Source organism: Paroedura picta, chromosome 3, assembly GCF_049243985.1.
Source record: "Paroedura picta isolate Pp20150507F chromosome 3, Ppicta_v3.0, whole genome shotgun sequence".
NCBI classification, from domain to species: Eukaryota; Metazoa; Chordata; class Lepidosauria; order Squamata; family Gekkonidae; genus Paroedura; species Paroedura picta.
Window position 1 is genome coordinate 103,578,011 of NC_135371.1, and position 27,194 is coordinate 103,605,204.

Sequence of the window (27,194 nt, forward strand, 5' to 3'; positions counted from 1 at the left end):
GGAGGGCGGTATATAAGTATGATAAATAAATAAATAAATAAATAAATGTAACGAATCTAGACCATGGACCTGTTTGATTATTACCATGTTAAACTGTTATCCTCTGTTATTGTTAACATTGTTGCATTGTAGTTTATTAACAAAAACTGAGCTCAATGTATAGTTCTCTAAATTCCATGAGCCTCAGGGGAGGGTAGTATACAAATGTCATAAATAAATAAAATCATCTCAACATACTAATGTTTTTTAGCAGCCTAATCCTGGAAATGGTACAAGTTAGAAAACTGAAGAGAAACTTCACTATTACAACAGACAAGATTATGCCTGTGGAGTCTTCCTTTTCTGTAAGGCCACGCTGACATGAAGTCTAGTCTAGCAAAACCTAAAAAAATCCAAGGAGACAGCTATATAGGCTTTGATATTGGTATCTTCTGCACCATGTGAGCCACTAAGGCAATAAGCAAAGGTTCTGCAAACACAGTAGAAAAAATCAGTAGAGATAGTCAATTGTCAACAATAACTAATATAAAGTTTTAAAGTATCAGCAAACTGCTGCAAAGAAAATACCTTCTGGGTTTAGAAAGGCTCCCATTTCTATGGAGAAACACACAAACACGGAAAAAGGAACACACATCATTTTCAACTTGATTTTTTTTTCAAATGGAGAAAATGTATAAAATACACCCAAATTTAAAGATATACAAGAGCCAGTTTTACACCAAAATAACAAATCATTCAAAAGGAAAAAACAGGAAGAACATTCTAGATGTTTAAAGATATTATTGTAAAGTCAACAGAAAATCAGGAAAGAAGTTGACAGGAAACCTGTGGAAATGTTTTAATATAAGAAAAATAAAGATTCTCTACATTCTAACATATTAAAATTTCAATAGACATACTGGCAGATTGAAATACTCCTGGACAAAAGTAATTTAGCTACAGTGTATTGATTTGATACCTTCAAATGTTTTTAAGCTACCCCTTAATGGGCCATGTATATTACTTGCAACATGTGAATCTGTAGTGTTTTAGGAACTGCAACACAACACGGAGAACCTAGTGTGTATTCAGTCTGAGGTGATACAAAATGTACAAAGCATGCAACAATGATCACATGGGCTAATTGTGTGGTCTATGAAAATTAATTGGCAGGTCTTGTTCTAGTGTTCAATGAACCAATGTCAATAGCATCTTAAAATTCAAACTTGGCAGCATTTCTGCCCTTCCTCCACTCACTGGAGAATGGCACAGTGTATTTTGTTATGCTTAAAACTGCAGGAAAATACCTGCAGGAAGAGGGCTATGTACCTACTCTTTAGTAGTTTTTCACAGTGTTGTACTTATCTCTCCTATGAATTAATAAATAATATAACCCCCTGCCTTCAGGGATGTCAGTTTGGCAGTATGAAAGGATTTTAGAGATAAGTAAAAACTCTGAGAAAATGTACAAGGCATTTGGACTCATGCTGAAGGTTATCTTCCTGGGTTTTCAATATTTGTTTAACATACCTGTTAACATGATGCTCCAGCACTTATGTTATTACAGTATTGGAGAATTCCAACCTATACCCCCCACTCATTGTCCATCAAAGTTTTATCTTGTACAGCTGGGTAGTCTTTGTTTCAAAAGGCAGGAGAGAGTGTAAACACAAATGCCACCACAGAAATTCCCCTTTAAACTAAAGGCCACATATTAAGAGTTGTTATATCACTTGTTCTGTTTTTCTGTTTTGTTTTTGTAACTTCATGACATGTGTAAACACTAAGACTGGATATTCACTTTCTGAAAAGAAATGAACGTATTTTCAGATCCCACATCAGTAACAGAAATACTGTCCTGATTATATTATGCTGGAAAAAACAGGCACTGTGTTAATTATCCCGAAAGAACAGGTGCAAATGCAAAGGGGAGCATCCCAGGAAATGACAAAAAGATCCTTGCTTATATTCATTGTCAGAACTAATATTTAATAAATGATCAGGTGATCCATCCTGAACACTGATATCCAGGACTTTTCATTCACTCCCAGTTTTGTCATAAAGCACTGCACTAATTACTGAATATTAACGGAGTGAAAACCTGATCGATATAACTAGTTGAACTGTAAGAACTTCAGAACATTGGAAGCTCTCAAAATAATTGTGCTAGTCAGATTTATAGGTCTTGGTTTGCAAATCCAAAAGACAATCTCTACCACCATTTCCAAGTGGAAAGTACAAAACCACAAGTCCCCTTGTTAATGCTGCCAGCTTTCAGATGTGTAAATTTGTTTCCAGTTTTTGCTCTGTTAAAAACACTTTCCATGATCTAACTAAAGACGTGCCAGTTCAACCTCACACACAAAGGCAGAAATTGATAGCAGAGGGCTTCTCATTCATTGCTTCTGTCCCATGGGCTGGAACAAGTGTTGCTCTGCTACTGCATCTTCCCTAGTTGGATCTTTTTCCAGGCTTCAGATGCGGTAAAAATGCAGGAGTCAAGAATCCCAGCCACAGTAAATGTTCCTCCAATAATGGCACAAATCTAAGAAGTACACAGGAAATAGGAAAAAAGGAGCAATAAATTTTCATACATGCTTGGTTTCCATCCATCCTTTTTTGGATGCAGTGTCAAGTTAGCTATTCAGTGAATTTCAACTCTGACCAGGGATTTGAACCTGCGTTCTCGCATCCAGCAATTCTAGCCGATATGTCATGCAAAGCCTTTCCTTAAACACTGATGTAAAATGTCCTTCTGTCCTTTCTGCCACTTGTTATCCTAAACCAATCCTTACTACTTCTGAATCAGGCCCCATTAGCTCCCCATTGTTTTCACCCTCCTCCTGTGTTTTAGACTTGAAACTTTCTGGATGGAGACCATTTAATCACTGCGCAGCATCCAGCATACTGTTGGGTCTAAGTCTGCTAAGTAGTAGGGTTCGGAAGGTCAAAGTTAAAATCTTCATTCAGAAACTGAAGTCTACTGGATGCCTTTGGGCCTACAGATTCAGCGTAACCTATCTTACAGTGGAGATAAAATGGAGAAGGGACCATGCTTGTTGTTGTTGAGTCCGGTGGAGGAATCCCATGCTGGTTTTATATGTGCAGGGAGGGGTTTGTGTGTGTGTGTATGTGTGTCTAATAAGAAAGCATTCAGTCCTGCGATCACTGTCCTGCAGTCTAAAAGAATACAGGTCAGGAATAGTTTTACAGTCACATTGGTACTTTGTGCAGAGTAGAAAAGTCATACCACTCCTATAACTCTAGAACACTGTAGACAAAGTATTTATAAAATGGCAGACCATTCACAACTGGAAACAGAAATAGAGTACAATTCCATTAATGCTATTAGCTGTCCCTCGGAAAACACACAAATGCAAGAACACACGTACACAGAGCTAAGGTTATTGATTTACTTCATTTATACTCCACTTGCCCCCCCACCCCCAATGGGCACCCAAAGTAGCTTAGAAACTATCTCAGTCCTGTTAGAGCTGTTCTCACAGAGCAATTCTGTCAGAACTCTCTCAGCCTCACCTATATCACAGGGTGTCTGTAATGGGGAGAAGAAGAGAAGGCGATTCTAAGCCACTTTGAGAGTCCTTTGGGTAGAGAAAAATGGGGTATTAAAAACCAACTATTCTCATACTAGCACTGTGACTGGCCCAAGGTCACCCAGTGAGCTGCCATGACAGAGCAGGGGCTTGAACCAAGATCCTAGTCTGACGCAGGCAAGGCCACTCCAAAGTAAAAAACACAGAAAAAAATAGCCTCTAAGTTAAGCTACTGTGGTGCAGGGCATCTGAGGGCAAAACAGTTGCCCTTTTCACCTAATTTTCATAAAGTGTGGGAGTACAATGTTTGAATCACTCTACGTCTGCTTTGGTCAGTTGAGCTTACGTCACATTTCATTCCCTTGTTTGTCATTCAATTCCAATATATATTGGACTCTGCAATCCTTATCTTATGCATCTTCATAGCCTAGTGATGTAGCAAGGGAGTGTCTCTTGTTTCCCAAACCAGGAAGTGACAATACTGTTTGCATCTGGGGAAGCCCAGCACTTCACTCATTTCATAATAATACCAAGCAGAACATTTAAGAGTGAGATGCAAAATGGATCATAAAACAAAATACATATAACAAAAATAGAGTCCAATAGCACAGCTACCCAATTGAATAAAAATATATATATATATATATATATATATATATTTAATCTGTAGAAACAAATTTCCAGTAATTCTCTTGGTAAAAATAAAAATGTTAAGGGTGACATCAGAGACATTAAAATAACAAAGAAACAGGAAACAAATGTCCTAAGAAGTTAAGCTCAGGAAAATAAGCTATCAAACCAATCCATCCTATACCTATATTAGCACGTGCCAAAGTAGATGGCTGCTGAAGAGAACAGCAGCTGCTGTTGGATAGGGAATCAGGTAATAAAATGAGTAAACAGGCTCTTAATAGCACGAAGCAGCAGTGAGGGAACAACTGTTCATTTCTACATGTATTCATATCTCAGATATTTGTGCCCAGTGTGCTTAGGAAAATGGGAAAATGCTTCAGTGACAGAAGGTCTGAGGAAATGCATTTTGCAAGCCACCACTGACAGTCAGCACACCCAAAACAATGGAGCAATCAACCCCAGTGCAATTCACATTTTTTTCAGAAACAAATACAGCCCCTGATGTCACTACCCCTCCTCTCTTTCCATCAATCCTCCTTCCCACCAAGAATTACATAAAGTTACTTTTCAGAGTAAATTACCATAACATACATTGTAATTAATAATGGGATACAGGCAAAAAAATGGTCCAATTTGTCTAATTGTGAAAGGAAAATATTACATGATGATTTGAAAAATGATAAATTGTCTTTAAGCAAGCTGGAATGACCCTCAACTTTAGAAGCCTCTACGCTGCACTTTAGAGATATTGGTCACATAGATACATTTTTGAGCCATTTGAGATTGTACTCTATGAAGAGCTCTGTTTTTCTATTTGGAAATAACCACTGCTGAAGAAGAGCATCTCAAAACACAGCATTGACTGGTGATTTGTCCAGTATTATATTTTTGTTATACAGACACCACAGTTCTTGGTAACACTGTGTGAGAAAATGTTTGCACAGTAGCGGCATTTTGCCTGTATTCCACTACTGTTGCTCGATTGTCTTGGGTGATTACAACATGATTTGGGCAATTTCAGCCCATAAGCGTCAGCTGACACCGAAGGTTTCTTACCACAAGGAGGAGAGTAGGGTGGGGAGCAAGTTTTGGAGTGTGCATTGAGGGCAGGAAAATGTGACTTCAGAGCAACAAGCAAAATGAAAAAAAGACACACAAGAGAGAAAAACATATATTAATCGGCACAGCTCTCTGTTCCACTGAGCACTGATGACTCACAAATACCTGGCATCTGCTAGGTCCCTGCCTTCCCTGCACATGCTCAAAGCATTTTGAGTTTGATGTGATCAAAAACCAATGGCAGAAACACAGAGGAAGAGTAGAGGAAGATGTCTTTTTGGTTTTTTTAAGAAAGGAAAATAAAAGAGCGCCTGCTCAACAGGCCAGCAGCGAGGTTCTAGTCAGATTCATGGGAATCCCTTTGGCATGGAGAGTGGCCATCACATTAATTCCAGGAGTCACAGAGCACAAGAGCTCCACCCCTTTTATGGGATTAATGGTGGAAAGGGCTCGTTCCTCAAAAGCAGAAAAGCAAAAATGGAGCATCACTTACCTGCTTAGGAAACCATACCAGTGAGCTGCCAGTATGCTATGCGAATATGGGAAATCCCTGATTGCCTATGACATTTGCAGTGTGTCAAGGGAAGAGGCCATGGTCTGGCCACCAGACCCCCACAAGCCGCAGCAAGCAGCCACTTAGAATGACCCCGAGTCCCCTGATTTACCACGAAGAAGACTTGGCCCAGGGACATTAGCAAAGAGCCAGGAGCCAGCTGCAGCCGCTGGGACCCAGACAGGCCTGCCTTTGGGCTGCCACAGGGGGATTCAGCGGTGGTATGTTTAAACACTGCAACTATCGCTGATGGACAAAGGGGAAGTAGTCCAGATGATAGAACAGTCAGGGCGATATCTGAGGCAGCAAGTAGCTGTACCTTGACTCTGGGCCACTGTGGACTGATGCTGAAAGTTGGTCTTCACCAAGGGACCAAAGCAGCAGTAACAGAACACCCTACTCCAGCAGCATTACCACGTAAGAAAGTGCAGGGACAGGCCCACCCCATGCCTGAGAGCCAGTCAGGGGAAAGGCAAGTCCTTAGTGTTTAATACCTTAATAGAAGCCCTATAGCCATAGCCTGTGGTTAACAGACTAGGGTCAGCTCCACTAAGAAGGAGGGTGGAGCTTAAGGAAAGGGAGGGAAGTTTAAATGGAGGCTCTGAAGGGCAGGCCATGGGGAATTAGGTTGGAAACCAGGTTACAGAGGAGGTTCCCAGCCAAGAGGAGGAGAGCATAGGTGGACTGAACCCCCTCTTCTCTCTTTCTGAGGCTTGCCAGGGTGTCCCATTCTCCCTACTGAGTACTGGAATATGCAAGATCTGTTGAGTGTGCATCCTTCAAAAGGATATGAAGAATATTCCACAGGGGCATAGGAGGAGATGTGTATGTAGCATAGTTAGGACTACCGTACTTTTTACACTCTCCTCCAGTGTCCTGACTGGCTCATTTGAAGATTTCCTGGTGCTCTGAGCACATGTCCTCCCTGCTTGCCTCCAGAACAGACATATAGAATGAATGCAGAACAGCAGTCAGACTGTTAGGTAGATCTCTCTCTGTCCTCTTTCCATAAAAAAGTTGCTTATCTTCTAAATAAAACTTTTATTCTTTTAAGCAGCTTTATGCTTAACTCTAAAGAGTTTAAACTCTGCAAATACCGAGAAGGCAGAAGGCAATGTTCCCTACAGAGTGTCCCCCAGGCATGACACAAGGTAAACCTGAGCAGCCTGTCAGCTTCCTAACAATAAGCAGGTTAGGCTAAAATACTGCTCTGAACTCCCATTCTTTCGTGTAAATAAGTACACTTGAAAGAATAGGCAGAAGGAAGTTTTTGCCACTCTTCTTGCCTATATCCACTGAGTAGTCCCTTCAATGTGACTGTAAGAATGGAAGAAGACCATATAATCCAGCTTCCTGTTTTACACCAAACAATTTTTGCTCCTTCCCCTGAGAACTTCTCAGCTTATAACTTCTCAAGTATACACAAAACATCACCTTCCCCCTTATTGACCAGGATACATCCATATGAATATTCTTCTTTGTCATTCTTAAAGCTCCTACAGCCAATGACAATAAGAGGGTCCATTCCTCTTTGTAGTAACAGTAGATACTTTTAAATTTCCAAACTTAGGTAAACTGTTTCCCAGCCTAGTGGGGCCATTCCCACCTATGCACAGGAGCTCATTTTAAATGTTCCTGTCCTTCCATGACAGTTGTAAGGCTGCAACCCGTAAACAAACTGCTCAGCAAAAGGAGCAACAGGTGCTCCTTCCATGGACTTCCCTGGTAGCTTTTAACTAAGCATTTGGTGCTTAACGAGATCTGGAGTGTTTCTGAGGCCTAGCCCCACTTGACAATAGCTCCAGCTGCCACACTCGAGATAATCTCTGGCTGGCCAGAAGGCCGCAGCCACACCACAGCAATGATGACTAGCCAGTCTCCAGGGCAACCATGATACAGAAGGGCAAAGCTGACAGACAGCCTTTGCTGAGACAGCAAAAACAATGACAGACCACAGAATCACTGAACTGGGATGGAAGGGATTGGGAGTGATACACTCCACTGTACAGAGACTCAGTTCCTACCACTCTGTTTATTAATCAGCTTTATTAATGATGTATTTAAAATACATCTCTGTTGCCTTCTCAATGAAATGTTTGGATATAAGCCCCAAACCATTAAAGCCAATAAGATAGCACAAATGAATAAAAACACCAGTTTGTATCCTGCCACTTCACTCACCAACATTTGAAGCCTTCTTCAAACCTACAGAGCCTTCCTCCAGCTTAATTAGTGCTTCTTCTGGAAGATGAGCCATTTAAGTTGGAGGAAGGCCCCGCAGGCTTGAAGGAAGTTTCAAACTTTGCTGAGCGGAATGGCAGTATACAGGCCAGCATTGGACCCCGCCAGAAATAACACCTCAGAATCAGTGGTGCTTCCCCATCCCACATGATGATTTGTCTGCCAAAGGCCTGAGGAAATTCAAAACAGCAGGCATGAGGAGGAAGGGAGGAAGGAAGGAAGGAAGGAAGGAAGGAAGGAAGGAAGGAAGGAAGGGAGGGAGGGAGGAGAAGGGAGGCAGGCTGGCTGGCAGGCAGGCAGGCAGGCAGGCAGGCAGGCAGGCAGGCAGGCAGGCGACATCACAACAGAACACTCCTGTCTCTGATACCCATCCACCTTAGAAGCTCAAAGACTCTGGCAGCTTCATTTTAGCTTGATAGTACTGACTATTTAATCCTGAGCTTTGGAGACAAAATCTCTCACAGACGTACCAGCTTGGACTCTACACAGGTTGCAAGCGCAGCACCGTATTCCTGATATCCGTTCTAGAAGCACAGTTCAGAAGGATATCTTGGCCCAAGATATCAAAAGCCATGGAGAAACCTAGGAGAACGGCAAACCTATGAAAGAAATGTGTAGCAGGAGCAGCCCTAGTTCTCTATGCCAAATGCTATTTACTTCACTCTTACACTTGGGTGGGTGTTGCTGGTAAGAACTTGCTCTTTGGCCTAGGACCACTGACTTACATTCCCATCTCCCGTGTGCATTATTTCTATTTAAAATATCAGACCATCCCAGATACTACTTGAGGATTTCAGTCAAGGAAGGAAAAACTCATTAGCAAGCTAATTCTTACTTGCCTATGTGTACTATGTAAGTGAAGATGATGATGGCTAACAGCATAGGAATGCCCATTTGATTTAAATTTGCAAGAGAGCACCCCTTTGGATGAGAGATGATATCAGTGAGAATGTCAGTCCCAGCTGGGCGAGAGAAAGAAACATTACACTTGGATATGTTTTTATTTTTAAAACAAATGGGAATTGCTGTCTGATTGATTTCTTAATAAAACTAGGCATTAGTAAAGGTATCTCCTGTACAAACACCGGGTCATGTCTGACCCTTGGGATGATGCCCTCTAATGTTTTCATGGCAGGAAACTAGGCATTACTTCTAATATTAAAGAATCTAAATTATAAGCATCCAAAGGGTGCTTGTAAATATTTTGTCATCTTGCAGAGGAGTGACAAGCGGAGTGCCTCAGGGATCTGTCCTGGGCCCTGTGTTGTTCAACATATTTATAAATGATTTGGATTTGGATGAAGGAATAGAGAAGGTACTTATTAAATTTGCAGATGACACTAAACTGGGAGGGGTAGCAAATGCACCAGAAGACAGAATCAGAATACAGGCTGATCTTGACAGGCTAGAAAACTGGGCTAAAACAAATACAATGAATTTCAATAGTGATAAATGTAAAGTTCTTTATTTAGGTAGGAGAAATCATATGCATCACTATAGGATGGGTGAGACTTGTCTTGGCAGTAGTACCCATGAAAAGGATCTAGGGGGTCTGAGTAAACCAGACACTGAACATGAGTCAGCAGTGTGACGGTAGCTTAAAAGGCAAACTGGCTCTATTAAAAAGTATAGTGTCCAGGTTATGTGAGGTTATATTACTGCTCTACTCCACTCTGGTAAGACTTCACTTGGAGTACTGCGTTCAGTTTTGGGCACCACAACTGAAGAAAGATGTAGAGAAACTGGAGCATGTCCAGAAGAGGGCTATAAAGATGATGAGGGGTTTGGAGACCAAGTTTTATGAGGAAAGTAGCCTGGAGAGAAGACAACTAAGAGGTGATATGGTAACCATCTTCAAACACTTGAAGGGCTGTCATATAGAACAGTGGTCCCCAACCCCCAGTCCAGGGACCGGTACCGGTCTGTGGATCAGTCGGTACCGGGCCGCGGCTCCTCCTCGTCCTCCTCCCCGGCTACTGCCTCGGGAGCTGCCCTGCCACTCTGCCACCAGCTCACCTTTGGTGCTCTCCGGCAGCCACCATGGCTGGGGCTCCCCCTTGGTGTGACACTGTGCAGCTGCTGCTGGCAGCGCCCCCCCAGAGGGCAGCAGGAAATCAGGGGTGCCGGCGGGAAAGCAAGTGGAGCAGGGGCTCAGGCAGCGGCAACATCCCTCAGCAAAAGACTACCCCCCCCCCCAGGCCTCAGTAAAATTGTCAAGCGTTGACCGGTCCCCGGTGATAAAAAGGTTGGGGACCACTGATATAGAAGATAGAGCAGAGTTATTTTTTGTTGTCCCAGAGGGTCCGACCAGAACCAATGGGTTGAAATTAATTCAAAAGTGTTTATGGCTAAACATCCAGAAGAAGTTCCTGACAGTTAGAGCAGTTCCTGAGAGGCACAGGCTTCCTCAGGAGGTGGTAAGTTCTCCTTCTTTGGAAATTTTAAAGCAGAGACTAGATAGTCATCTGACAGAAATGTTGATTTTATGAACTTCGGTAGATTGTGAGTAGGTGAGCCGGAAGGGATGTGCCAGTGTTTGCCTCTTGTGGCCCTTCCTTGCATACCCAGGGAATTGCTAACTGATGCTGTGGGTAGGTGAATTTCTTCCAAGTCAGGCTGGATTCTAGAGATTTTTGGTGGAGGGATCACTTGGGCATGCAATTGGGGTCACTGTGGGTGGGCAGGTAGTTGTGAGTTCCTGCTTTGTGCAGGAGGCTAGACCAGGTGACCCTCGAGGTCCCTTCCAACTCTATGATTCTAAATTTAAAAAAAATAACAACACTACTCAAAATCTGTCCCTTTATTTGCACTCCCCTAAAATGGAACTACTTAATATCCTGTATATCCTAATAACAGTAGACTGTTTGCTTTTTTCCCCTACACGTTGCTGAGAGAAAGCCTGCACAGTTCCCAACGCAGGACTGGACAGTCTGTGAAGATGAAAAAGAAGCCTTCCTGCTCTGCTGAGAAAAGTGGAGTTAATATCCAGCTGGTTTGTGCTCACTTCGGCAGTACGTCTACTAAAATTGGAATGATACAGAGAAAATCCAGCTGGTTTAAAACTTTACTGTTATGCCTCCATGTTCTCTTCCACATTATTGGTCCTGGTAATCAGCAGTGCCTCCTTTCCCCCTGCTCAACCCACATATGGCAAGAAACCCTTAAATAAAAGAAATGCAAGAAATAAAGGTAAAGGTAAAGGTATCCCCTGTGCGAGCACCGAGTCATGTCTGACCCTTGGGGTGACGCCCTCCAGCGTTTTCATGGCAGACTCAATACAGGGTGGTTTGCCAGTGCCTTCCCCAGTCATTACCGTTTACCCCCCAGCAAGCTGGGTACTCATTTTACCGACCTCGGAAGGATGAAAGGCTGAGTCAACCCTGAGCCGGCTGCTGGGATTGAACTCCCAGCCTCATGGGCAGAACTTTCAGACTGCTGCCTTACCACTCTGCGCCACAAGAGGCTCTTATGCAAAAAATATCAAGTGAATAATGAAAGATGCTGACAAAACCTTTGGTTATCCTAGGAGCACAATGGAGCCAGTGGGATATGAATATCGTTAGACATTAATTGAAATGCAGATTGCTAGGGTGCCCACAAAAGGATTCTCCCCAACTCCTGGATATTGATAGTATACTTTGTGTTGTCTCAGATACCTGTATTAGGATTTTTTCCCCCTCCCAGTCTTGGAAATGAAATGGTTCTTTGAATATAAATTTGCCATTCTAATTTGTTTCATACGTAAAAGGTCGGGTTTTCCAGGCACCACCACTGGAAAGTAAACTAGGATATTGTTTGCTATGTTGTACAGTGTGACTTTGCCTTTTGTGCACATTTCTATGCAAACAAAAGCTGGTGTGGGGGGTGTTACTGTGTGTACACATTCACAGCTTGAACTTCTAGGGAGAGAAAAGAAACACCAGCAGAGGGGTAAATAAACCAAGCTGAATGAAAGCTAAGAATCAACAAGATAATTTCAAGCTCTTATTTGTCTGGATAGGAAATGTGTGTGTGTGTGTGTTAAGTGCCATCAAGCCAGTTCCAACTTACAGTGACCCTATAAGTTAATGGCTTAATCATTAAGTCATTCTCATGTCTTGCAAACTGGGGGCTGTGGCTTTCTTGATTGAATCAATCCATCTCATATTGGGTTGTCTTCTTTTCCTGCTGCCTTTAGATTTTCCTTCCATTATTATCTTCTCATAATGTGACTAGAGCAGGGGTAGTCAAACTGCGGCCCTTCAGATGTCCATGGACTACAATTCCCATGAGCCCCTACCAGCATTTGCAATTGTAGTCCATAGACATCTGGAGGGCCGCAGTTTGACAACCCCTGGACTAGAGTATAATAGCCTCTGCTTAGTCACTTTAGCTTTTAGGGAGAGTTCAGGCTTCAACTGATCTAGAACCCACTTGTTCATCCTTTTGGCAGCCCATGGTATCCATACAGATCTCCTCACACACATTTCCAACAAATCAGCTTTCTTTCTGCCACCTACCTAGCTACCTCAAAGCCAGCCAATTATGCTGGAAGCTTACAAAAGGTGAGTGTGTCAATTTATTTTGACCAATACTGGCAGATATCACAAGTCTTTCTCTGCCAGCACTATTTGTTTTGGAGAAGACACATCCACGGTTTCAGGAAGTTTAAATGAACATATACCAGAAGAGTTGATTCCACTGCACAACATTTGGGATTACAATATGAAGAAGCAGCACATGAAGAAACTGGATAGGCTCCACTCAAAGCAGCACTGCCTAGCCTGCAAATCAGGATTCCAAACCACCTCTTGTTTTTTAGGCAAGAGAACAAACTCCAGCTTACTATTTCACCCAGTTCAGATGTCACAGTGAGCAGTTGAGAAGCACTTGAATTTGAGGATTTGCAAGGCTCATAACAAACCAACCATCTGGATGCAGCCATGGTTTCTGTATGATATCTGTTTTTGTCAGTCTCAACCCAGATATTCTTGCCAGCTGTTCTTGGTGCATTTAAAATTTGGGCACTTGGATGTAAAAAGCTTTATCTAGGCTCAGCAGTTACATCTCTCCAGAACACAAGCTCTACTTGTGTATAGGGAAAATATAGGACCTACTTAAAGTTGAGAAGCAAAGATTAAGTTACTCACTGTTGTGATAAACCTGTACAAGGGCTGTCGCCTTTCTGTGTATTTCACTGTGATGGGACTCAGGTCATAACGAAACCAGATGGCTGGAATGATGCGCCCTGTGTGGCTGTATGCTACATATTCCTAAAAAAAGGAAGCAGGACAAGGCATGAAAAGCACAAAGTGAGTGTAAGAGATGCCTGAATACACTTCCTGCCAAGATTCTCTCCTCCCATTTTGTTACTTCTAATTTTCTAATGCCACCTCCATCCCACACTGCAAACAAAGTCAAATAAGGCCTTTTGCTTGAAGAAACAGGGGACATTCAATTCTTCAGTAGGTTCACTACAGACAGAATGGTGCATTAGTTAACTTTTTGTCATTAGTGTGTAGACTATTTTTACACGCACGCATGTTTTTTCATCTGCACCTGTTCATGTTTTGTTTTGTTTTTGTAAAACACCAAATCTGCATAAAGATGATTTGTATTGAGTTGTCAAAGGCTAAGGCAAAAGTTGTATTGCTACTGATGATTATGACGGAGGTTCTGTAAATACTTCCCAAAGAGGAAAGGATGCAATTTCTTATTTGGATTGCCATAGCTAAGTGGAGGAAGAAAGGAAGACAAGAAACTGGGTGCTGATGAATTGATACACATGCACATGAATGAAAATGAGGAAAATGCTGTTAAAATTGGAATAACAACAACACTGTATCCAGATAACAATTCAGTGTTCCAAGAATTTCACAAATGGAGGTAATGAATAATCCTTACAACCTTGTAAGGTGGGCTTTTGTTATGACTACCTATTCCGATACTGTGGAAACCTCCTTAGGTTGACATAGCGATTTGCCATACAAACTGTCAGAGATGCTCTTGCTAGAGACACTCCATCTGAGACACTCTTGCTAGATGCAATTCTCATTTTCAGTTTTCTGCTTCTCCAGCAGGGGATGCTCTTGCTCTCATTTCGCAAACAACACAATGAATGTAAAAGCAACAACAGAAATAGGATTTGTGAGAGAAGGTTCACTTGGGTCTCTTGAACCAAACCAAGTCTCTCTGGCAGCTGATGTCTCTCTTACCTTATTGGCTACGGTATACTGATATGAGTACCGCTGTTTGCCATTCATCTCTTCATACACAGTTGGGACAATCTTCAGTATATAATCATAGGATGCAAGAGCTGTTAACAGAAAAATCATAACAAAGCATTTTGCTGGGAAATTGTGTCCCGAGGCAGAGGAAATTAAGGTATAATTTTTATGTGGGAGTGGTGGGCTATAAATGGAATCGTAAACACAATAAATAAATAAATTCCCAGTTGGTATGCTTTCCCCAATACCATACAATATATTCTATGGAATGACTGATTTTGTCCACTCGCATCTTTGTCAGTACAAAAACAAACAAACAAAAAGCAACCCACAAGTTCTTTCAACAAATATCTGAAAAATTTTCGAATCCTCAAAATATTTTGGGTACCAAAACACAACTTTTATGGTATATGCTGTATCCCTCCTCTGTTCTACAACACTAGTTGCACCTTCCCAATATTCCATAAGAAGCTTCAATGGTTGGATGTTGGGAGGTATTTTATTTATTTAAAACATTTATGAGCTGCCGTTTTATCTCATGGAACTGCAGGTGCCATGCAATATAAATAGAAATAGCTGAGCTCAACTTTTAATTTACACGGATAGCCATAGAATGCTCTGGCCTGGCTAGGCTAAGCGCTCAATGTCATAGGATCCTGGAAGCTCACCAGGATAAGGCCTGGTTAGTACTTGGATGGGAGACCACCAAGGAAGTCTAGGATTGCTGCACATAGGCATGCAATGGCAAACCACTTCTGAACATCACTTGCCTTGAAAACCCATTAGGACTGACACGAGTCAGCTGTGACTTCAGAGTTAAAGAAACCCAGTCCTAGAGAATAAACCTGATATAGTGGATAACATATTTCCATAAATGCAGGAGGTCTTCCCATTGGTAGCTCAAATATTTAAATATTATATTTATTTATTTGATTGATTGATTTCTGCAATTTATTTCCCATCACTCCTCGAAGGCTCGTGGCGGGTTACAAGTGTCGGATAACCCCCCCCCCCCCAAATCCCCATTAAAACCCCTGACATAAAAACATAAAATACACAATATCAAACTATGCAATAAAAATGCATTTGGGAGCTATTTCACAGATAAAGTCTTGTCACTCAGGCACAACATTCCACCGACTTTAAACACAGAAAATGAACTATAGGCCTCTTGGCCAGCTTTGAAGGAAATACTAGATGTCTTCAGACAACTCTTGCTGACTGAAGTGGACAGGATACTAACTTCAATGAAGCCAATCACATGACCCCTAAACCCCTGCCCCTCAAGGTTATCACAAGGAAGGATAGGAGGGGATAATCAGCCTCTCTCTCTTAACCAGATAATTCCTGGAGGAACTGAAAGAGGCAATAGTGTGACCTTTGCTTAAAAAAAATGTCTCTGGACCCGTGGGAGCCCACCACCTTCTGCCTTGACTCGAACATAGTGTTTCTAGGGAAGGTGGTGAAAAGGGCTGCCACGGGCCAAATGACAGCATTCCTGCAGGCTTCCAGCCTAGCCAAGGGGTTGAAACAGCACTGATCACCCTGATGGATGACCTCAATTGCCAGCTGCACTGAAGTGGGTCTGTGCTGCTAATATTAATTGATCTCTTGGCACAGTCAACAACGAGCTACTAGCCTGCTGCCTTGCCAACACTAGGATACAGGGGACAGCCCTTCAATGGCTGATCTATTTACTACAGGGTCACAGACAGAGTGGAGTGTCACAAGAAGTGGTTCTTTTCCCAAGTCTATTCAATATCTTTATGCACCCTCTTACCCGGTTGATACAGAGGTTTGGGTTGGGATGTCATCAATATGCTGATGACACCCAGCTTTTCCTCCTGATGGATGGCTGCCCACCCCCAGATTCATTAGCCAGATGTCTGGAAGAACTGACAGGTTCGCCCAAGCAAAGCCATCTGAAACTCAATCCTTCAAAGATGGAGATCCTGTGGTTCAGTAGGAAGGGACTTGGTGAGGAATTCTGACTGCCCTATCTGGACAGAGTTTCAGCTACAAGTAGCACACTCAGCCAGGGACCTGGTTGTGATCGACACCTTCCTCTCCACAGAGAAACAGCTCACAAGAGTAGCATGGCTAGCATTCTTCCATCTACATCAAGCCAAGCTACTAAAGCCCTGCCTAGCTACAGAACACCTAGCAACAGTGATCCAAGCTACAGTCACCTCTCAGCTAGATTTCTGCAACTTGTTCTATGTGGGCTTGCCTTTATCCTTGATCTGGAAGCTACAACTGGTGCAGAATGAAGCAACCAGGCTTCTTACAGGAACACCTCGTAGGGCCCACACCTGGCTGGCATTCCAACAGCTACACTGGGTACTAGTTGAATATCAGATGAAACTTAGGGTTCTGGTAATCACTTTCAAGGCCATATGCAGTCTGGGCCCTAAGTACTTGAGGAACCACCTCTCCGCCTATGCCCCCCAAAGAGTGCTGTGCTCTACAAATACTAATAAGCTGGTGATCCCTGGTCCCAGGTAGGTTCATGGGGCCTCGACCCGTGCCAGGGCTTTTTCGGTCCTGGCCTACACTTTGTGGAATGATCTCCCAGAAGAGATCAGGGCCCTGCCAGAACTAAAACAATTCTGCAGGGCTTGTAAAATGGAGCTCTTCCACAAAGCCTTCAGTCAAAGCAAATGAAACAGCTACCAATTAGAGTCCAGAGGCCCCTCCCACGACCAACTGCGAACACTCCTAGAATAACTGAATCTATAGCTGTACAGTTTAAAAAACCCAAAATTACTCAGTTGCAAAGTTTAAAGGTTCTACAGTTAAAATGCTATAAGTTCTAAGTTCTACTGTTTGAAATATTATAAGGTTCGTGAAGCTTTGTTTGTAGTTCTGGGGGACTTTAACGTCCACACTAAGCTGCTGTCCCCTGGAAATTGGTTGGTCCTGGTATCAGCCATGACGACACTTGGGCACTCACAATTTGTTGTTGGTCCTACCAATCTGGCAGGCCACACCCTGGACCTCATTTTTGGCACAGGTTTGATCATGGACCTCCTCAGCTGAGCAGATTATAGCTCACCTGCAGAGACTTATGGAACTGACTGGATTCTTAAAAGGAACCCAATGCCTCCTGGCACTTCTACAAATGCTCTGGTCTGTGACTGGCATGACAGAATGTTGGCTGCTATTGATGAGATAGCTCCCTGACATCCTCTCCACCCCCGTCTCAATCAAGACCCTTGGTACACAAAGGAGAAGAAGTGGGAACTGAGAAGACTAGATGACTTCACAATAAGAAATGGGAACTAAGATGACTAGAGCCAGTTTGGAGGAAGAGTAATGACGAAGCCTTGAGAATATCTTATAGAATACAGATGAAAGCTTATGAAATGGTGGTGGTCAGTAAAATGCAACTGTTTCTCGACCACCATCACTTCTTCTAACTCATATCCAGCACAATTGTTTAGGATAGTTTGATATCTTACTACCCTAGAGGAAGGGCACTAAAATAATAGCCAATCCGATATCAACTGTGAGGCATTTGCAAGCCATTTGGCAGAAAACTAAAACTCAACACACCGCCATGACCTTCCTCCAACCTTAGACACAGAAAGTGAACTAGAGCCATGGTCCCCAACCCCTGGTCCGGGGACCGGGACCGGTCCGTAGATCAGTCGGTACTGGGCCGCGGCTCCTCCTCGTCCTCCTCCCCAGCTGCTGACTCGGGGGCTGCCCTGCCACTCTGCCACCGGCTCACCATTGGTGCACTCCAGCGGCCGCCATGGCTGGGGCTCCCCCTCGTTGTGGCACTGCGAAGCTGCTGCTGGCAGCGCCCCCCAGTGGGCAGTGGGAAGTCAGGGGCGCTGGCGGGAAAGCAAGCGGAGCAGGGGCTCAGGCAGCGGTGACGTCCCTCAGCAAGAGACTATCCCCCCACCCGGCCTCAGTAAAATTGTCAAGCGTTGACCGGTCCCCAGTGATAAAAAGTTTGGGGACCACTGAACTAGAGGGAACTTTGGCGTCTCTGAAGAGAACACTGAGTAACTTCAGATGACTCATGCTGACTGAAGTGGATAGGATACTTGCAACACCAAGACCAGCCACGTGCCCACAAGACCCCTGCCCATCATGGCTACTAAAAAACCAGATATAAGAATAAGGGGCCCCCTCTGGGACATAATCAACCTCTCACTTGAAACGGGAGAATTCCCGGAGGGGCTAAAAGAAGCAGTGGTTCACCCACTGCTGAAAAAACCATCACTAGACCCACGAGAGCCCAACAACTACCAACCTGATTCGCACCTTGCATTCCTGGGAAAAATGGTGGAAAGGGCTGTCACAGATCAAATCATCATTCCTGGAAGAAGCTTCAGTCCTAGACCCATAGGTTAAAAACTGGCCATGGGTTAAAAACAGCACAAGGCCCTGATGGATTACCTCCGTCACTAGTTTGAACAAAATGGGTTGGTGCTGCTTGTACTATTAGACCTTTCAGTACTGGCCAGAGGTTGTCCTGAATGAAATTTTGGAGTTGATAAAATCCCCAAGCCCAGATGGGATACCGCCGGAACTATTAATACAATTTCCTGAGTGGTGGGCCGCCCCTTTGCCAAACTTTTTTCAGTAATCAATCAGTGTAGCTCGATCCCAGATTCTTGGCTGAATGCCATAATCATCCCTATCTTTAAGAAGAAGAATTGTTCTTATATGCTGCTTTTCTCTACCCGAAGGACGCTCATAGTGGCTTACATTCACCTTTCCTTTCCTCTCCCCACAACAGAAACTCTGTAAGCTGGGTGAGGCTGAGAGAGCCCTTCTATCACTGCTCGGTCAGAACAGCTTTATCAGTGCTGTAGTGAGCCCAAGGTCACCCAGCTGGCTGCATGTGGGGGAGTGCAGAATTGAACCCGGCATGCCAGATTAGAAGTCTGCACTCCTAACCACTACACCAAACTGGCTTAAAAGAGGAAAACCTGATATTCTGGGGGACTATTGTCCCATTAGTTTGCTGGCAATCATAAGTAAGCTATATGTCAGATTCTTGGCTCAAAAATTGACCATCTGGAGCAATGCAAATAACATACTGAGACCTGAACACATTGGCTTCTACCACCTTCTTCAAGCCAAACTGCTAGCTCCCTACTTGGCCTCAGAACACCTAGCCACAGTAATCCACATGACAGTCACATCTAGACTAGACTTCTGCAACTTGTTCTACGCAAGCCTACCCTTAAGTCTGATCCAGAAAATGCAACTGGTTCAGAATGTAGCAGTGAGGGTCCTTACAGCAAGACCATGGAGGTCCCACATCCGGCACTTTCTCCAACAATTGCACCGGTTACCAGTTGAATTCCAGGGCCTTTCCGCACAAGGGCCAATGTTGCCAATTGGTTTCATAAAGCGGAAACGCTATTTTAAATAGTGGAATCTCGGCGTTCCGCATACCTGCATTTGTAGTGGAATCCAGTAGCGTTTCATTTGTTCCCCACAGGTTTCCGGTCTCGCAGGAATCGCTAGAAAGGAAGCGATTTTTTCTGTGCTTGTTCCCGCCCCTGGCTGTCAATCAAACGAACAGCCAATGGGCGGTTGTTATCATGCTCCCAAAAAGCCCCTTTCCCTTTAAGCACAGGTAAAAAAAAAACACATACACACACATTGCAACAAATATGCGTTGATTCGTTGCAACGGAGAGACCCATCTAGCTGGTGTGTGAGCTGGTGAGTCATCGTTACCACGCTCCCCCGAGTGAAAAAAAAATTCCCCCCCTGCACGGGTGCATTTTTGGCCGAAAAGAAAGGGAACTGGCAAACAGGGGGCTGTGTTGTGCTTGGGACTTAGGGGAGCTTTAAAGTACTTCTGTGGAGGGACTGTAGCTGGAGAAGCCTCGCTGGGTGAATGAAGCCTTGCTGGTTCATTGCTTTCCCTGCTCGCTCTGAGGAAAAAAAAAAGGCGATCGCTTTGCCAGAAGTTCGGAGGAGAGAGCCAGGGGGAGGGACTTTGTATCAGTCGCTACATTGAGAACACACAGGTCTTGTTCACTAGTGTTGCAGGTTGTTGGCAGGAGTGTAGCGATTTGCTGAGGGTGAATCCACTTTTCTGGATTCACCAGAAATTGCTACAACGAAGCGATTTTAGCGCTAGCGTAGCAGGACTGTTGCAGATTGCGTGCGATGTCATGCGGAACGGCAAATTAGTAGTGTTTATCATTTGTAAGCCTTCTGCTAATTTGAACTCGTGCGGAATGGCCCCCAGATCAGGAGTTTTGGTAACTACTTTCAAGGCCATAAGCGGTCTGGGTCCAGTGTACCTGAGGGACCGCTTTTCTGACTACACTCCTCAAAAAGTTCTGCGCTCCACCACCTCCAACTGGCTTGTGGTTCCTGGCCCCAAGAAACAGCATCTGAGTATGGGGGTAAGTTTTTCAGTGAACTTGGTGCTTGAATGGCTTTGAGAAGACAAAGGGCCTTTTAAATCTATATTCACCTGACGGACAGGGTTGTAGGACTGAATTTAACTGAAAGTTCTAGGGAACAGGAAATATTTTGAGGATGATAGTGAGATGGAAATGGCCCCAACACAGTGCAAGAAGATTTTATAGCCTCCAATTTAGTATAACTCAAAGCCTCCCATAATTAAACCCAGAGGAAGGAAATACCAAGACTAAAGATGCTGGCTAGAATCAGACTCACTTCCTGGCTCTGATGCATAATTCCTCGGACCCCTTGCAACTCAGCCTCTTTTTGCTTTGGCTGCCTTCTATCTCTGGGCAGCTTATGGTCATCACATTCCTTGGATGGGATGCACATCAACAGCACAGAAGTAGATGTTATAAAGCTTTGCTTGTGAACTAACAACTGAGGGATTGCTTGACCTGGGCATCTTCTAGAGAAGGAGGCCCATTTTACATCCCCCAAGATTGTAGAGCAGCTGTAACATTATATGATCACAGAATCACAGAATCATATAGTTGGAAGGGGCCATACAGGCCATCTAGTCCAACCCCCTGCTCAACGCAGGATCAGCCCAAAGCATAATAAAAACCAAAACATGATAAAAAAACAAGAATGCCAGCCTGAATCCTTCAGTCCCTTTTGGCTAGTGCAAGTATTCTTTAAGAGAGGCTTGTGCTATGCCACCTGCATTATTTTCAAACCCTGTCTTCTGCATGCATTTTGCAGAGAAAACTACCTCTGTGCACTTGCAGTGATATGAAGGATCTGCTCATGGAAGATTCAGTGCTTCCATTTGTGCAAAACAAACTGCTTAGGAGGAACAGCACAAGTTTTAACTAAAGGTCCACTAATATTTGTTTGGATAAAGCCATCTTCTGTAACATAAATAAAGCCTGATTGGGGTGGTGGGAGGAGTTGGGACTCCAGCAAACAGCCAATCAGGTAGATTGTCCCACCCCTGGCCACATCTCCCTCCAACTTCTTCCACGTAGAAGAAGTGCCAGCCCACTCTACTGGACTGACTGTGAAAGGTAAACCAGCCAGTGAGCTGGAGCTGGGAGGGAGGGGGTAAGGTTTGGGACTGCAGGCTACATGGGAGAAGGGAGCCCCCGCCAGCCCTCCCCACACCCCAAGCAGTCCTACTGTGGCCTCGCCAGTCCTTGGCACGGCTGCCTGGGTCAGGAGAGAGGGAGGGAGCAAGCCTCTGCCAGCACTCACTCCTACCCCACCAGTGCTCCCCCTCACCCCAAGAAGCCCCTTTGTGGCTTTCCCAGGCCACAGTCGAGCTGCCCAGGTTGGGGGGCAGGGGGCCCCCACCAGTGCTTGCCCCTGCACCAAGCAGCCCTGCCACAGCCTCACCAGGCCTTGCCAAGCCTGTCTAGGTTTGGGGGGGGGGGGGCTACCATTGTATTTTTTCAACAACAGGCTTTTCTGCTAGTCAATTAATATGTTAAGTCATCCAAATTAAGCCTATGTAAGCTTCCACCAGACTTCCTAATAAAGGTTTATGTTCTCACACCAGACAAGGCCTTGAAAATACTGAGAATACATACGGTTTGAGCTAAGCTTGTCTGCACCCTCTAAAGCGTTGAAAGCTCCATGGATATTCTGGACCTTGAGAAGGAAAGAAAACATATCTGTGTTAAAAATGTGCTTTCATGATCCACAGACAACCTATCATGAACAGGTAAAGCTTCAACATTACAGGCAGGAAGAAGGGCAGGAAGGCAGGTTGCTTATCGATATTTATCTGCACAGTCACATAAATGGGTCCTCTACCTATATAGAAGCAACCTTATAAAATTCTTGAATTACAGCCATAAAACTAGGACAGAATTCTCACCCTTGAGGAGTGTACATTTCCTGACAGGAGGGTTTAACTGTCTGTACATGCCCTGTGGGCGGGACTGAGCATCTAATTGCTTCCTCTCGCCAGACTGCCATATGCAGGCCCTCAGAACAATACTGGACCAGAGAGGACAACACATTGGGAAGACCTGCAGAACTGCGGGACCAGGCCTCTAGGAAGTTTTAGCAACTGTTCTACTAGAATCTGCATAAACAGCCTGGGATAGTGGCTGGTTAGTAGTATAGGGAAATTATGTTAATGGGATATAATATCCTGAGCCCTGAAAGAGATTCAGTCACATAGGATAGATGTCTAAGATGCCTCAAAAAGAATGAAATGAAATGAAAATCCACCATTTTGGATTCGTAGAGTGTGGCTTATCCTTTGGATGCTGAAAATACTAAAATTACTATATCCTGACCCAACTGAAATGCAGAGATTACCACGGGAGAAAAGTGAGCTGAAGCCATGGAATACATCATTATTTTTCCATTGAAGAAATGGAGAATCAAATCACAAGACAAAGTACAGATGCCAGAGCTAATGGAAATTACCGTTCTAAAAGAAAAGCAAATGGAAGGCGCAAAATGCCAAAGGAGTTTCACAGAGAAGGCATTCTGAAATTTAAAAGCAGTTCCCACATCATTTGGGGGAAGGGGAATGAAGAGACTTAGATTCTTCATACTATGAATTTCAACATCAAAAAATTGTAGTATATGAGCCAACTGACACTGAGATCAGAGCCTCAGCTGCAATAGAAATGTAATGGTCTTCTAAACTTAAGGTGGGAAGACCACCACAAGAATTATTAGGATGTTCCAATATCAAATAGGAGCACTTGATCTTGAAAGTAACTAGGAATAACAGTGAAATAGAGGAACTTCTGTTGAGATCATACAGTCACATGAAAATAATAATCCTGGAGACTGATATGAATCAACCTGTTTCTCTAAAAAGGAGAAGATGCCTCACAATATAACTTTCCAGAACTTTGTATGTGGAATTCATCCTTCGAAGTTCTAGAAGGCAGTTTTCCCACTCTCAGACTGCAAAGTACCAAGAGTAAAATCCTTTGTAAAACTGAGAAAAATATGTTGGGTTGGATCCTGTCAATCCCCCCCCCCCCCCGGCATGTTCAAGGAACTATCTTCCTATAGAAGTTTGCCAACTCCCCCCTCAGCGACCCACGGATAGGTGTTCCCTTGAGGGAGATTATAAACCTCTCCCTTACATCGGGAGAATTCCCTCAGCGGCTCAAGGAGGCAGTGGTTCGCCCTCTTCTGAAAAAACCATTGCTGAATCCGCGGGACCCCGCCAGCTACCGCCTGGTATCGCATCTTGCATTCCTGGGCAAGGTGGTTGAGAGGGCCGCCGCGGACCAGCTCCTAGCATTTTTGGAGGAAACTTCGGCCCTTGATCCATACCAGTCTGGCTTCCATCCTGGCCATGGGGTGGAGACCGTGCTGGTCGCCCTGACAGATGATCTCCGGCGCCAGCTAGACCGGGGCGGGTCGGCCATTCTCGTGCTATTAGACCTGTCAGCCGCATTTGATGTGGTTGACCACGAGCTCTTGGTTCACCGCCTCGCTGATACTGGGATTGGAAGGGTGGCTCTTAAATGGCTATCCTCCTTTCTAGAGAACAGGTCACAGAGGGTCGCTGTGGGGGAGGAGTTATCCGACTCCTTTGCACTCCCATGTGGGGTGCCACAGGGAGCGGTGCTCTCCCCCACGTTATTTAACATCTATATGCGTCCCCTGGCTCAGCTGGTACGGAGTTATGGGCTTGGGTGTCATCAGTACGCTGATGATACCCAGCTCTATCTCTTGATGGATGGCCGGCCAGATCTCCCCCCAGAAAAATTCGCCAGTTGTTTGGAAGCAGTGGCTGGATGGATCAGGAGGAGCCGCCTGAAACTCAACCCCTCCAAGACGGAGGTCCTTTGGCTAGGCCGAAGGGAGCAGGAACAGGAAGCGCGTCTTCCCTGCCTGGACGGGGTACAATTGTCATCTGTGCCCCAAGCCAGGAATTTGGGAGTGATTCTGGATACCTCACTTTCCATGGAGGCCCAGGTCACTAAGGTAGCTCGGACAGCGTTTCTCCATCTATGCCAAGCTCGGCTACTAGCGCCCTACCTGCCCCCGGAACACCTGGCCACTGTGATCCATGCAACGGTTACTTCTAGATTAGACTTCTGTAACTCGCTCTACGCGGGCCTACCCTTGTCTCTAACCCGGAAGTTACAGCTGGTACAGAATGCAGCTGCACGGGTCCTCACTAAATCATCTTGGAGGTCCCATGTTCAGCCTCTGCTGAAGCAGCTGCACTGGTTGCCAGTTTGTTTCCGGATTAGGTTCAAGGTTTTGGTATTAACCTTTAAGGCTATACGCGGCTTGGGTCCTGCATACTTGAGGGACCGCCTATCTCCTTATGCCCCCCGCAGGGTACTTCGCTCTGCGGGTAAGAATTTGCTGATGATCCCAGGACCCCGGGAGGCACGCCTGGCCTCGACAAGGGCCAGGGCCTTTTCGGTCCTGGCCCCTACCTGGTGGAACGAGCTCCCTGAAGAGCTGCGGGCCCTGTCGGAGCTCTCTGAGTTCCGCAGAGCCTGCAAAACGGAGCTCTTCCGCCAGGCGTTTGTCTAAGGCCGGGTGATGGCCCGGGGCTAAGATCGGACCCCTCTCCCCGGAGGGGGGAGGCCAGTACTAGACTGACCTGGTTCCCCAGATTGTTCCACCCTATGCCCAATTATCCATCCGTTCCCTTCTGCTCATCCAGTGGGCCTGTACGGGAATAGTTTTTTAATCGCCATCATTGAGACTCAGTCATTATTTTAATGGGGTTTTAATGGGGAATTTTAATGGTTAATATATTGTATTTGTATTAAAACATTGTGAACCGCCGCGAGCCGGTTTAAGAGAGCGGCGGTCATACAAATCAAATAAATAAATAAATAAATGTTGCTCCTGGGGGAACATGTGCTTCTAAGCACCAAGCTGAGACAGTATCTATTCCACTGTCCTGAAGGTGCTTCTGGGGAGCTTCATTACATTTTCTGAGGTGCAGCATCAATGTTATTAGTTAGGCTCTCTGGAAAAAGATTTTTCACATTTACTTTGAATTTTACATACTAAACTACCACTACACTGCAGCCCTTCAGCCACCACAGAAGTACAGGAATTGGCTGGATTTCTCTCCCTCCCTACCCGACAGGAGGATCGAACAGGCTATTCAGGAACACAGGAGCATGAGCAATTTCTCAAGCCCCCCACAAAGACCAGGAAACCAGCCACATGCCCCTACAGAGTTCTAGGCCTTCTACCCCACAGCCCCCACGAAGCCCAGGAAACACTGCACAGGCCCCCACAGGTGAGAGTTCTAGGTCTGCTCCCAAAGGTACAAAGAAATGGGTACTGGTAACTGGGGATTCCCTGCTGAGAAGCGTAGAGGTCTATGTAGACCAGACTTGTTCTCTTGAGAGGTCTGCTCCCTACCTGGTGACGCATCAATGATGTCACAGAACAGCTGGACAGGCTCATCAAGCCCACAGATCATTACCCCTTACTTCTCATACATGTAGGAACAAATAATACAGTCCAGCACAGCAAGGAATGTATTAAGAAAGACTTTGTAGATCTGGGGGGAAAGGCAAATGACCTTTGTAGATCTGGGGGAAAAGGTAAAGGTTGTGTTTTCATCAGTTCTTCCTGTAAGTGGCCGTGGCTTAGGAAGAAAGAGAAAAATCATGCAAGTAAATGACTGGCTACGCCACAGGTGTCGATGGGAAAGGTTTGGATTTCTGGATCATGGTCTATGATGTCAATATGAGCAGGTGCTACCAGGAGATGGTGTGCATCTCACAAAGGATGGCAAGAGTATTTATGGGAGAACTCTTGCACACCTGTTTTTTTTTTAATAGAAGAAGAAGAAGAAGAAGAAGAAGAAGAAGAAGAAGAGTTGGTTCTTATATGCCGCTTTTCCCTACCTGAAGGAGGCTCAAAGCGGCTTACAGTCGCCTTCCCATTCGTCTCCCCACAACAGACACCCTGTGGGGTGGGTGAGGCTGAGAGAGCCCTGATATCACTGCTCAGTCAGAACAGTTTTATCAGTGCCGTGGCGAACCCAAGGTCACCCAGCTGGTTGCATGTGGGGGAGCGCAGAATTGAACCCGGCATGCCAGATTAGAAGTCCGCACTCCTAACCACTACACCATAATGGCTCTTTTTTATTTATTTTTTATTATATATAAAGCATTTACAGACAGATGAAAAAAGAAAAGAACGACCAGCTAGCAAAGTAATTATTGATACATATGAGAATATAGTCTAATATTATCTTAAGAAGTATATAGTCAGTTCCCATCGCATATTAACCCTAACCTAAAAGTTACTGCTGTCTTTCTTAAGAAAGTCCAGGTAATTGCTCCACTGTTCGTCATATTCTTCAGGTGGTCGCAAAAACTGGAATTGCGCTCTTTTCCATAATGTATCTGCTGGTAAGTCTTGAAAGATTTGTGCTTCTTGATCCGCCAATTTCAGAGGCGTCTCCTGATGCTTTTTGAGTAGATTGTTTCTTACAGCCTTGCTGTCAAAGCTTACAAAGATGTCTCTTGGTTGTTTCTTGCGTGCAGCCGCCTTTGAATAAACTCTGTATACTTTGTCAATCTGGATCTCTTCCTCCTCTAAATAATCTTCC

The 27,194-nt window shown here is 44.5% G+C and overlaps 1 protein-coding gene across 1 annotated transcript in view; it reads right to left on the reverse strand.

Moving 5' to 3' along the window:
• Nucleotides 1-106: 106 nt before the first annotated feature.
• ERGIC1 (endoplasmic reticulum-golgi intermediate compartment 1) overlaps nucleotides 107-27,194 on the reverse strand; it is a 149,729-nt gene continuing 122,641 nt past the window's right edge. Inside the window, exons 7-10 of the mRNA XM_077327044.1 lie at nucleotides 22,204-22,264; nucleotides 14,214-14,314; nucleotides 13,149-13,271; nucleotides 107-2,524 (exon numbers count right to left, since the gene is read on the reverse strand). Coding sequence (XP_077183159.1) covers nucleotides 2,417-2,524; nucleotides 13,149-13,271; nucleotides 14,214-14,314; nucleotides 22,204-22,264 — 393 coding nt within the window. The 3' untranslated portion in view covers nucleotides 107-2,416. The remainder of the gene's footprint in view (nucleotides 2,525-13,148; nucleotides 13,272-14,213; nucleotides 14,315-22,203; nucleotides 22,265-27,194) is intronic.